Genomic DNA, 12,657 nt, shown 5'->3' on the forward strand with positions numbered 1-12,657 from the left:
GAGAGAGAGAGAGAGAGAGAGAGAGAGAGAGAGAGAGAGAGAGAGAGAGAGAACATGTCTACCAGCCAGCCAAGTTAAACTTGGCTGCACTTTTTGTTATAGTTCTGACTTGCATTATGATCTGAGAATGATCTCAGATATAATTCTAGATGCTAGTCACCATAATTACTCTTTTTTTCCTATTTATTTTTATTTATTTCTTTGTTTTCAAGTTTTGTGTAAAAAATTTTTTAACATTCATTTTCCAAAATTTTGAGTTCCAAATTTTCTCCCCACCCTCCCATTTTGAACTTTCCCCCCCCAGTTACACGTAGAAACGACTTTTTAAACTATTGCTTTCCGACCTTTGGCCACTCTACTATTTTTGCCTAAAAAACCCCACATGGGGTCACAAAAAGTCAGACAGACAGGACCGAACAACATCAGCACATATTTGAATCTCTCCCTCATGTGACTTTGTCCAAGCTGTTCTGTCCCAGTGCTTTGGAATGTTCTTCCTCTTTACCTGTACCTTTTGGAATCTCTTCAAGGCTCAGCCTGTGCCATCTTTTCCCTCCCCTAACTCTAGCCCCTTCTAAGCCTCCGAGTTGTCTCAGAAGGGTGCAGGGTTGGGGTTTCTGGGTGTGTAAGTTGGCAGAGGGTCCCCCGTCTCTCCAGAGAGCTCGGTCGTTTTAGACCTCCTTTGCTGGTTCGCAGCCCCCATGGTGAGAAAGTAAATGATCTGTTAAGTGTGGCCCTTGGCCAGAGTCATCAGAAGAGTTGCCTGATATCAGAGTGGATAAGGAATATGTCTTCTGTGCAGGACACAAGGTTCCCTGAGGGGAGGGATTGAGGGTCTTACCTAAGCTGTCTGTCTCTCCTCCTAACTTCTGTTAGGGTGCAGTGATAGAGCCCTTGGCCCGGAGTCAGGAGAAAATACCTTTCCGAGTTCAAATCTGGCTTCAGACTTAGCTGGGTGCCCCACAGCAAGCCACTTCACCCTGTCTGCCTCAGTTTCCTCACTTGAAGAGTAGGGCCCTAATCTAAGCTGGCTTTGGTTATAGTGTAGAACAGAAAGCCGGGCAACAGAAAGGGAGTCATTTCTTTGATAAGGTGAGAAGGATCTGAAACAAATTGGGTGGGTTTCCTAGTCAGCACCCGCTCGGCAAGATTCTTGGACAAGTTCAAATTGTTTTTTTCTTTCTGAATAACCCTTACCTTCTGACTAAGAATCAATGCTAAATATCAATTCCAAGGCAGAAGAGTGGTAAGGACTAGGCGATGGGGGTTGTGACTTGCCCAGGGTCACGCAGCTAGGAAGTGTCTGAGGCAGATTTGAACCCAGGGCCTCCTGTCTCTCTAGGCCTGGTTCCACTGAGCCATCTAGTTGCCCTCAACACATGCAGTTTTGAATAGTTGTTCAGGACTCTGAACCCTTTGGTGTTTTCTTATCAAACATAGCAGAATGTCTGGCCATTTCCTTCTCTGGCTCATTTTATAGATGAAGAAACTGAGGCCAACAGGATGTAATGACTGGTTCTGGGCCACACAGCTAGTGAGCGAGGCCAGATTTGAACTCAGAGGAGTCTTTCCAATTCCAGGCCTGGCACTCTGCACTGTGCCACCATGCTGCCCAGACTTGGGAATGGGCAATACAACTGAAAAAAGGGACAGAGTCCCCTTTTTGAAAGAACTGATTTGTGGTTTTGAAGATGTGGAATTCGATGTTGGGTATATGTTGGGAATACTTAAATCTGCCATCACCACAGGTAACTCCTGCCTTTTTTCTCTAAAATGGCAATTTCTCTATGAAATGTATGAATTTTTAGCAACTGTGAGTGGGGCCAAAGAGCCCTTGTTGATGCCCGCTGTTGGCCAAGCAGGACCACAGTTCAGAGGATGCTGCGTTTTACAGTTGGCGAACTATTATGGAAGATGGAATTTGGTATTTAAAGTATAGAAGTCACCCAGCAAACCCTAAGGCACATAGACATTTTGACTATTCTTCCATCTGTGCCCACCATCCCATCCCACTCTACCCCCCCAAACCAAAGATGTGTATATTTTCTCTCTCTCTGTCTGTGTGAGTGTGTAAGTGTGTTTCTCTGCCTCTCTCTCTTTCTATGTCTTCCTCTTCTGGCTCATTCCATTTTCAGGTCTCTTGCACACTAGGAGAACTTCCCTGTAACTCTATAAGCTGCCACCTGTATCTCTTCTACTTTCTCCTTCCAACCCTCTAGAAAGAAGAGCCTACTAGAGATATAAGGACAAGAGGATAAAATAACCAGACACGGGGAATTCACGATACAGAGTTCTGGAGTCTATTATTATGAAAGGACAGACAAAGTGCTACAGAACTGTTCTCTGTAGTTACCAATGGTCTTTATATTTAGTATAGTTAGTATCAATTCTAAGACAGAAGAATGATGAAGGGCTATGCAACTGGGGTTAATGACTTGCCCAGAGTCACACAGCTAGGAAGTGTCTGAGGCCACATTCGAATTAGGACCTCCTTTCTCCAGGCCTGCGGCTCTATTGCCCCTCCGAGGGTCTTTAAATTGCCAGCTCTGGTTTTTTCTCAGTCTTTATCCTTCTCAATCTCATCATCTGCCTTTGGCACTGTTATCCAATCTCCTGGATATTCTTCTCTGGGTTTTTATGATATCTATATACTTGGCATATCTTTTATGGTCAATTTAGTTTTGTTCTTTTTTTCTTGGGAGTTTCCTGACCTTCCCCAAACTTTGGCTTCTTCCCGATTCCTCTTTCCCTCACTGATGAAACTTTTAGATGTCTGAGTAGGTACCTTCCCTGGTCCCATAAGTCTATGGTTGCAGAATGACTTTTAAAAATCCTCTACAGGCCTTTTCTCAGTTAGCTTTTTCTGGTCTGAGTCTTGTCCCAGATGTCCTCATGACAGGGGTCTTTTCTGGAGTTTGCACTGCTTGATAAATCATCTTAAAGCCAGAATCTCAGTTTGACGTTGAGATGCCATGTGCTAGCTGGAGAATTTGGGGAATGGGACAGAGCCTCCTCCTTCTGTTGGCCCGTCAGCTCCAACTGTGGTTAAGAGAAGAGCTCTCTTCAACCTCTTCCAAGACTTCAGCTCCGCCCCTGCCACCCAGCATCAGTAAACTGTTCTACCAGAGTACCTATGAGCAGGGAGGATTCCCTGACATCCCAGGGACCACACGTGTGCCACCTGTCAGGATTCCTGTAGTGAGAGAATCTCAAGAACAAACACAGGAGAAGGACCCAGAGATGAAAACCATCAGAGAGGCCCTTGTCATGGTAGCAAAGAACTGGAAACAAAGGCGGCAGCCATCAGAGTGTTGGTGCAAAGTAGAGTAGATGAACCTAGGAGGATGTCCCTGTACCGTGAGGCCCTGCGAGTATGACGGAGTCCGAGGAACCTCGAGGCATTTGTATGGCCTCGAGGGGATCGGAATGAAGGCAGCCAAATGGGCGGATCAGTTACATGACAGTCACAGTAACGTAAAGGGAAAACAATGTGGCGAGACTCGGGCACTCGGAGCCACGTTGTGACCCTTTGGAAGGCCAATGATGAAGCCTCCTTCCCAGCCCCTGGCAGAGGTGAGGCGGCCCTGCAGCTGGAGAGTGAGACGTGCATTTTCGGATGAAGCCAATGTGTTTGCTTCCCTATTGTTATTGGCAGCAGGAGCAGGCTCCTATTTGGGGGGTAGGTGATGAGAATGATACAAAGATAAGAAGAGAAAGAAGAGAGCAGCAATTAAACAGAAATAGCCAGATGGGAGAAGAAAGACAGAAGCAGAGGCCACAGACAAGCACAGAAATTTGTTACTGTCTTAAATGTAATCATGTTCACTGAAAAAAACTCCAAGATGTTTAGAACAGAAGTTCATAGTTTTATATTCAATGCTTCTTTTTACTTTTTGTTACTTGAAATGTTCATGTTTGTTAATATTTAAGTTCATTAAAAAATACCTAGAAGGAACATTGCCCTAGTACAGACCCAGCCTAAGAAGCCAGATCCCTGCCATCCGTCCAGCTTGGTCCATCCTTAGGCCTCAGGGGATTTAGGGGTAGCCTGGCAGCCTCTTAAGAAAGAACTTTTTTTTAACCTTTGCCTTCTATCCTAGTTAGTATCATTTCGAAAACAGAAAAGTGGCAAGGGTTAGGCGATCATGGTTAAGTGACTTGCCCAGGGTCACACAACTAGGAAGTGTTTCTGAGGCTGGATTTGAACCCAGATCCTCCCGACTCCAGACCTGGCACTCTAGCCCCTGAGCTACCTAGCTGCCCTTAAGCAGCACCTTCACAAAAGTGGCAGTGCCATGGCATTCCTCCCCTCCCAGGATACAATGCTCCAGGGGACTTTTAGCAACACTTTTACTTCCAGCAAGCCTGGAGAACTGGGATAAATGTGTAATACATTGCATGGCATGACATTTGTAATTTCGCCACAATACTCAAAGAAAGGGGCAGACTCTGCACCTAGAAAAGGTAATAGGCCTTGGGGAAAGCCCCTCTACTTTCCAGGTTATCAAGAAGAATCAGATGCGTCCCCCAACAAACAAGAAGGGCTAAAGGATCTGAAAAGGCAGAGAAGAACTTTGACCTGTGGAAGGGTTTGGAGGGTAATAGCAAAATAGAGAGGCTTTGGGTCTTCTTGTGGTGGTGTCAGACATGAGAGGCAGCTTCCTAAGGTTCGCCAAAATGGGAGGCTTCCACTTGCTCCTGGGGATTTGGGGGAGCTGGTATCCTGCTAGAGGAGAACCAGAAAGCATGGCTAACATGACAAGAGTTGGGGCAAGAAACTGAAGGCCTCAGACACATCTGGGTAGTTTCATCCCCGATGCCAGTCAAAGGCAAGGGAGTGAGAAAAGAGGCAAATTTAGGGAGTTAAGGAGATAGTGTCCATAAATGAGTTAGGGCTTACAGTTTAAAATATGGGAATGACGGGCTTCAGGGGTAGGTAGGTGACTCAGTGGATTGAAAGCTAGGCCTAGAGATAGGGGTGGGGGGGAGTCCTGTATTCAAATCTGCCTCAGACACTGCTTAGCTTGTGTGGGCAAGTTACTTAACCTTCATTGCCTAGCCCTTACTGCTCTTCTGCCTTAGAACCAATACACAGCATGGATTCTAAGATGGAAGGTAAGAGTTTGGTCTTCTGGCTAAGGGTGAGGAGTGTACCTAGGAACAATGGCAAAAATGCATTTTTCTGGATTCTTGCAAATCTAATCAAAAGTTCTTCAACTGAAAAGGAACAGGGATATCTTTGAGGCAAGCTACAACGTTGGGGGGGCTGGGGAGAGGAGAGAAAAAGTAGAGAGGTCCAGAAATTCAAGGGGAAACAAAACTTTAGGAAAGAAGCCAGCAGTAAAATCCATGGCCATAGGTGGACTCCTTTAATGATGCTCTCATTCTACATTATCTCTAGGAGTGAGTAGCAGCTATCTGTGGTGACAACATAATATAATATGAGGTTAGAGATTCTGGCCTCCTCAAGGAGACCAGTTTCTTCCCAGGTTGCACTGAAATTTGGTGGGAGTGAAATCAGGGATGGAATCGGCCTTTGGAAGGGTGCAAGGGTACATCTTGTTCAAAAGGAGGGGAGAGGCAGAACAGCACAGTTTGTTAAGCTCTGCGAGGAGCAATAATATATCACAAGGATCATACACTATGACTATCAAGAATGCTGGACTGGTTCAATATTAGGAACAGTATGAGCATAACTGACCATTTTGGTAACAAGGCCCATAGAAATCCTATGATTGCATCAGCAGATTCAGAAAAAGCTTCTGACAAAATACAATACTTGTTCCTATTAAAGATACTAGACAGCATAGGAATAAATGGAGCTTTCCTTAAAATGAAAAGTAGAATCTGTCTAAAACCAGCAGCAAACATTAGCTGTAATGGGGATAAATTAGAAACCTTCCCACTAAGATCAGGGGTGAAGCAAGGATGCCCATTACACCACTGTTATTCAGTATCCTACTAGAAATGTTAGCTATAGCAATAAATGAAGAAAAAATTGCTGGAATTAGAATAGACAGTGAAGAAAGAAAACTAAACTCTGCAGATGATATGATGGTATACCTAGACACTTGATCTTAGCTAAAAGGCCAAGAAGGGAATCAACTGAAGAGCTAGTTGAAATAATTAACAACTGTAGCAAAGTTGCAGGATATAAAATAAATCCATATAAATCATCAGCATTTCTATCTATTACCAGCAAAGGCCAGTAGCAACAGATAGAAAGAGAAATCCATTTAAAATAACTCTAGATAGTATAAAATAGCTGGGAGTCTGCCTGTCAAGACAAACCCATATGAACACAATTACAAACACTCTTCATACAAATAAAGTCAGATTTAAACAATTAGAAAAATGGAAATTGCTCATGGATAGTCTGAGACAATATAATAAAAGTGACAAATCTATTTAAATTAATCTACTTAATCAGTGCCATACCAATCAAACTATCCCCAAATTATTTTATAGAGCTAGGAAAAATATAATACCAATTCACCCAAAAGAACAAAAGGTCAAGAATATTAAGAGAATTAATACGGGGGATGTTAAAGAAGATGTCCTACCTGTATCAGATTTCACACTGTACAGTTTGAGAAATATGTAGCAGTAATCATGGAAACAATCTGATCCTGGTTAAGAAATAGAGTGGTGGATCAATGGAAAAATTTAGGTACATAATACACAGGAGTAAATGACTACAGTAATCTGGTGTTTGATAAACCCAAAGATCCAAGCTTTTGGGACAAGAACCCACTATTAACAAAAACTGCTGGGAACAATGGAAAGCAGTATGGCAAAAACTAGGTACAGACTAACATCTCACACAGTAGACCAAGATAAGGTCAAAGTGAAAAATGGATACATGATTTATACATAAAAGATGATAACAAACACGTCAGGGGAGCATGGAATAGCTTATCTGCCAGATATATGGAAGGGAAGAATTTTGGCTAACCAAGAGATAGAGAGCATTATAAGATGTGAAGTGGATAGTTTTGATTATATTAAAAAGAGTTTTGCATAAACAAGACCAATGAGGCCAAGATTAGAAGGAAAACAGAAAGACTAGGAGAATTTTTTTATGGCAAGTGTCTCTAATGAAGTCCTCATTTCTCAGATATACAGAAAACTGAGTTAAATTTATGAGAGTACAAGTCATTCCCCAATTGATAAATGGGCAAAGGATACAAACAGACATTTTTCAGAGGAAGAAAGCAAAGCTATCTATAGTCATATATATATATATGTATATATATATATATATAGTTCTAAATCAATGTGCATTAGAGAAATGCAAATTAAATCAACTCTGAGTTACTACCTCACACCTATAAGATTGGCTAATACAACAGAAAAGGAAAATGATAAATGCTGGGGATGTGGGAAAGGCACTGTTGGTGGAGTTGTAAACTAATCCAATCATTCCGGAAAACAATTTGGAACTATGCTGAAAGGGCTCTGAAACAGTGTATACTTTTTGATCTAGCAATACCATCAAGAGATCAAAGAAAAGGGACCTGTTGGTACAAAATTTTTATAGCAGCTCTTTTTGTGGTGACAAAAGAACTGGAAACTGAGGGGTTGTCCATCAGTTGGGGAGTGGCTGAACAAACTGGTCTATGTAATGGAATACTGCTGTGCTATAAGAAATGAAGAAGAGGACAATTTCAGAAAACCCCCCAAAAGACTTATGTGAACTGATGCAAAGTGAAGTGAGCAGAACCAGGAAAACATTGCACACAGTAACAGCAACATTGTATGATGATCAACCGTGGAGGACTTAGTAGTACAAAGATCCAAGACAATTCTGAAGGATGTAAGATGAAAAATGCTATCTACCTCCAGAGAAAATACTGATGGAGTCTGAATGCACAGAGGCATACTTTTTTTTTTTTTTAACCCTTACCTTCCGACTTGGAGTCAACACTATGTATTGGCTCCAAAGCAGAAGAGTGGTAAGGGTAGGCAATGGCGGTCAAGTGACTTGTCCAGGGTCACCCAGCTGGGAAGTGTCTGAGGTCAGATTTGAACCCAGGACCTCCCATCTCTAGGCCTGGCTCTCAATCCACTGAGGTTCCCAGCTGCCCCCTCTAGGCTAAACTTGACTTCAATCCCTGCCCAAGTCCAGGATGGGCCATTAAGGGGGTGGCTAGTGAGCTTCCAGAACGGGAGGCAGGGACCCCGCAGAGCAGGGGCGACTTCACTATGGATGCGTTTTGGCCGACCCCTTATTTCCTCTTTGGCCGAGGTTTGGGGGTAGGATATGGATGAGTGAATGAACGAAAAATCATATATTCCGTACTTGGTGTTTGCCAAGCACTGTGAGAAGCAGAAAAGCGAGATGGGCCGCTCCCGGGATCCAGATTCTGAGACACCAGACACGAGCCGCGGAGCAGTGACGAGGAGGGCGGCCGCGATGCCCAGGGGTGGGTTCAGAGGCGGGAGCGCCCGCGAGTGTTCGGCTCTCCTCGCGAAGGCTCTCTGCTCGGTGGTCTCGTCTCCCCCGGGCCAGCCTCCTCCCCCCCGCTCTGGCCACAGCCGCTACCGTGCCTGAGCGGAGGACAAGGTCGGCGTGGCAGCCTGCCGTGGGACCCGGATCTGAATCAAGGGTGAAGCGCACGAGCTCCTGGCCCGCAGGGTGTTACGTGGTGCTTGTGGAAAGCAGGGCGAGACGCGGCGTGGGCCGGCTGCAGAGGCTTCCCGGCCCCGCGACGCCCGGAGGGAAAATAGGTCACAGAGTGGCTGTGGGCAGAGATGGCCGGAGACGAGATTTAGTGGGAGAGACGTGATGGCAGGCTTTCGGGGCCACTTCCAGAACGGGGGGCTCCTCTGGGCGGCGACTCCCCTGAAGCGAGGCGGGATTTTGTGGGATGGCGGCCCACAGGAGGCAGCACCCTCAGAAGCTCCGGCTGGCCCGGCCCGGCCCGCATCTCTCTGAACAGCCGGCGAGCCGCAGTGCCCAGAGGGGGGCAGTAAAAGGCTGGCCGATGAAGGCGAAGAGAGTTCTTTAGTGTGAGCCCTGCCGGGAGCCGTCGTCCCGGAGGCGGGGCTTGTGGTCAGAGGAGTTTCCCGGCTCTGGGAGCTTCCTCCCGGGTCGGAGACGACCCAAGCCTCGGCCAAAGAAGAAATAAGGGCTCGGCCAAAACGCATCCATAGCGAAGGCGCCCCTGCTCTGCGGGGTCCCTGCCTCCCGTTCTGGAGGTTCCCCAGTGTTATAAATACAAGATCCGGGGTCAAAAAGGCCCCTCCCAGAGGGCTGTTGGGGTATTTATACTCTCAGGCAGACCACTTTTGCCCCTGGCTCAGGGCATCTGGGAACATTCCGACGGTGAGACCCACATTCCCAGGGTTTGAACATAACACTAGGCACCCCCTTAATGGCCCATCCTGGACTTGGGCAGGGATTGAAGTCAAGTTTAGCCTAGAAGGGGCAGCTGGGTGGCTCAGTGGATTGAGAGCCAGGCTTAGAGACGGGAGGTCCTGGGTTCAAACCTGGCCTCAGATACTTCCCAGCTGTGTGACCCTGGGCAAGTCATTTCACCCCCATTGCCTAGCACTTACTGCTATTCTGCCTTGGAGCCAATACACAGTATTGATTCTAAGAGGTAAGGTAAGGGTTAATTTTTTTTTTAAATTATAAAAAATAATAAATTACCCCAACACAGGTTCTCTTTGACTGGCTTCCCCTCATGCCTGACAAGCTTTTGAGCCACCTTAGCACTACAGAATCAGGGGACTTTGCAGGTGAAGTAAATGCAGATGATCACATAGAGTCCAACCCCCTCACAGGAGCTTGGAGTGAATATCCAAATCACCTTTCAGTCGGATCTTTAAAAAGATGCTTAAAATCAAGTACTAAGTTTCCAGTGGCTTTGGATGGTCTTGAGCTTCCTCTCTCCAAAACTGAGGATCAGAGATTAAGTGAGCCTCCCACACTAGGCGTCATGCTAAAGCTGGGGGATGCCAAGAATCAGAAGAGACGGTTCCTACCCTCAAGAAGTATATAGACTGGGGGCAGCTGGTAGCTCAGTGGATGGAGGGTCAGACCTAGAGACAGGAGGTCCTGGGTTCAAATCTGGTCTCAGACACTTCCCAGCTGGGTGACCCTGGGCAAGTCACTTGACCCCCATTGCCCAGCTCTTACCACTCTTCTGCCTTGGAGCCAATACACAGTATTGACTCCAAGATGGAAGGTGAGAGTTTAAAAAAATTGGGTTTAGCCTGGAGCTTACAGGTGCCCCTCTCTTCCGTTTCTGACAAACACAGTATCTGCAGCAGCCGAGGCTCGGAGGGGGATGTTGGAGCAGAGGGGGGCCTCTTGGGGTCCTTCTGATTCTGCGTTTCTGGGGTTCCCGGGACAGATAAAGAAGATGGGGGAGCTCGGGCTCCTGGCTATGGCTGTGCCCGAGGAGCTTGGCGGAGCGGGGCTCGACTACTTGGCCTACGCCATCGCTTTGGAGGAGATCAGCCGGGGCTGCGCATCGACCGGAGTCATCATGAGTGTCAACAACGTAAGTGGCTCCTCCCCGGCCCGCCGGCCTCTCGCCGGCCTCGGATTCCGGTTCTGCGGAGGCCTGAGCTCTGCCTCCTCCTCCACAGTCTCTCTATTTGGGGCCCCTCCTCGCCTTCGGATCCCAGGAACAGAAGCAGAAATGGATCTCGCCCTTCACCAGCGGCGACAAGATTGGCTGCTTTGCCCTCAGCGAGCCAGGTACGGGGTGGGGCGGGAGCCTTTCTGCCCAAGAAGCTGGGGGCGGCCGGCAGAACCCCGAGAAAGCCCTGCGGGGCGGGGGCGCCGCCGTGTGACGCACACCCTGTGGGGCAGGGAATGGCAGCGATGCGGGGGCCGCTTCCACCACGGCCCGGCCGGACGGAGATGGCTGGGTCCTGAATGGCACCAAGGCCTGGATCACCAACGCCTGGGAAGCGTCGGCGGCCGTGGTCTTCGCCACATCTGAAAAGTCCTTGAAACACAAGGTGAGGAGAGCGGCCGGCGGGGCTCTCGGAGGCCGGGGCAGCCCCGCCAGCCGCTCGGCCTCAGCTCTCTGTGGGCTCGCAGGGCATCACGGCCTTCCTGGTGCCCATGCCCACGCCGGGGCTCTCGCTGGGGAAGAAGGAGGACAAGCTGGGCATCCGGGCCTCCTCCACGGCCAACCTCATCTTCGAGGACTGCCGCCTCCCCAAGGACAGCGTGCTGGGCCAGATGGGCCTGGGCTTCAAGATCGCCATGGTGAGCCTGGCCGCCCGGGGGGTGGGGGTGGGGATGGCCCGGCGGAGCTGACTCTTGGGCCATCCCGACAGCAAACCCTGGACATGGGCCGCATCGGCATCGCCGCCCAGGCCCTGGGCATCGCCCAGGCCGCCTTGGACTGTGCCGTGGACTACGCGGAGAAGCGCATGGCCTTCGGCTCCCCCCTCACCAAGCTGCAGAGCATCCAGGTAACGGGCAGCGGGAGGGGGGCTGGGCTCCCCGTCTTCCGGGAGTTGGGGGGGAGGGGGGAGTCCCCTGACTGCGGGCACTTGGTGTGTTTCAGTTCAAGTTGGCAGACATGGCCCTGGCCCTGGAGGGCGCCCGGCTGCTGACCTGGCGGGCCGCCATGCTCAAGGACAACCAGAAGCCCTTCAGCAAGGTGCCGGGTTTGTTTTGGGGGAGGGGGGCCCCGACCTCCGGGCTCTGCCTCACTGGGGCGTCTCCTCCCGCTTAGGAAGCCGCCATGGCCAAGCTGGCCGCGTCCGAGGCCGCCACCCGCATCGCCCACCAGGTGAGTGAGCTTCCCGCGAGGGCGTCGGGGCTGCCCGGGCCCAGCGCCTGAGCCGCTCCGGAGGCCTCCCGGCTTCTCTTTCAGGCCATCCAGATCCTGGGCGGGATGGGCTACGTGACCGAGATGCCCGCCGAGCGCCATTACCGAGACGCCCGCATCACGGAGATCTACGAGGGCACCAGCGAGATCCAGCGCCTGGTCATCGCCGGCCACCTGCTCAAGAGCTACCGGAGCTGAGCCCGCCGGGGGCCGCCGCAAGCGACTCGCCAACAGCCAACCTCAGGGAAAGGCCACCCGGGGGAGTCCTGGCCAGGCGCGCCGGCCGCAGCCCCCCTCCGAGAACCGTCAGCCCGGCCCAGAGGCCCCGCCGAGGGGGAGCCCCAACACTCCAGGGAGGGCCCGAGGAAGGCCTGGGGAATCATGTGACCCAATCATGGAGGGAACGGGGGCTCCCTGGCTCCACGCCAGCGTTTTTCCTAATTAAATTTTGTTTACAAACAAGGAGCCGCTTCTCTTCTTTCTGCCCCCCCCCCCCGCCCTCCCCACGGGGAAAGCGAGAAGTGGCCCCGCCACAGCCGGGACCACCTGGAGGCCGGCAGCCGGCTCGGGGCCTTCTCGTCACCGTCCCTCCTTTGGGCGGTCACCTCCGGCGCCATCGCGGCTCTGCCGGAGAGAGAAGCCGGCTGGTGGGAGCCGTGGGGGACGCGGGCTCGGCCTGCCAAGGGGACCCCCTTACGTGGCACGCTGAGCTTGGCAAAGCGCTTTACGTGATCAGTCTATGCAGTGAGGCGGGGGCTGCCGCGCTCCGTTTACAGTTGGAGAAACTGAGGCAGACACAAGTAACTCATCCAAGATCACAGCTAGGGAGCATCTGAGGTAGGATCTGAACTCAGAT

The 12,657-nt window shown here is 49.9% G+C and overlaps 1 protein-coding gene across 1 annotated transcript in view; it reads left to right on the forward strand.

The window, feature by feature from the left end:
• ACADS (acyl-CoA dehydrogenase short chain) overlaps positions 1-12,263 on the forward strand; it is a 21,567-nt gene extending 9,304 nt beyond the window's left edge. Inside the window, exons 3-10 of the mRNA XM_044673945.1 lie at positions 10,362-10,511; positions 10,600-10,711; positions 10,826-10,977; positions 11,060-11,230; positions 11,302-11,439; positions 11,535-11,630; positions 11,706-11,762; positions 11,847-12,263. Coding sequence (XP_044529880.1) covers positions 10,362-10,511; positions 10,600-10,711; positions 10,826-10,977; positions 11,060-11,230; positions 11,302-11,439; positions 11,535-11,630; positions 11,706-11,762; positions 11,847-11,999 — 1,029 coding nt within the window. The 3' untranslated portion in view covers positions 12,000-12,263. The remainder of the gene's footprint in view (positions 1-10,361; positions 10,512-10,599; positions 10,712-10,825; positions 10,978-11,059; positions 11,231-11,301; positions 11,440-11,534; positions 11,631-11,705; positions 11,763-11,846) is intronic.
• The last annotated feature ends 394 nt before the right edge of the window (positions 12,264-12,657 follow it).

The sequence above is a fragment of the Gracilinanus agilis genome, chromosome 1 (genome assembly GCF_016433145.1).
Source record: "Gracilinanus agilis isolate LMUSP501 chromosome 1, AgileGrace, whole genome shotgun sequence".
NCBI lineage: Eukaryota > Metazoa > Chordata > Mammalia > Didelphimorphia > Didelphidae > Gracilinanus > Gracilinanus agilis.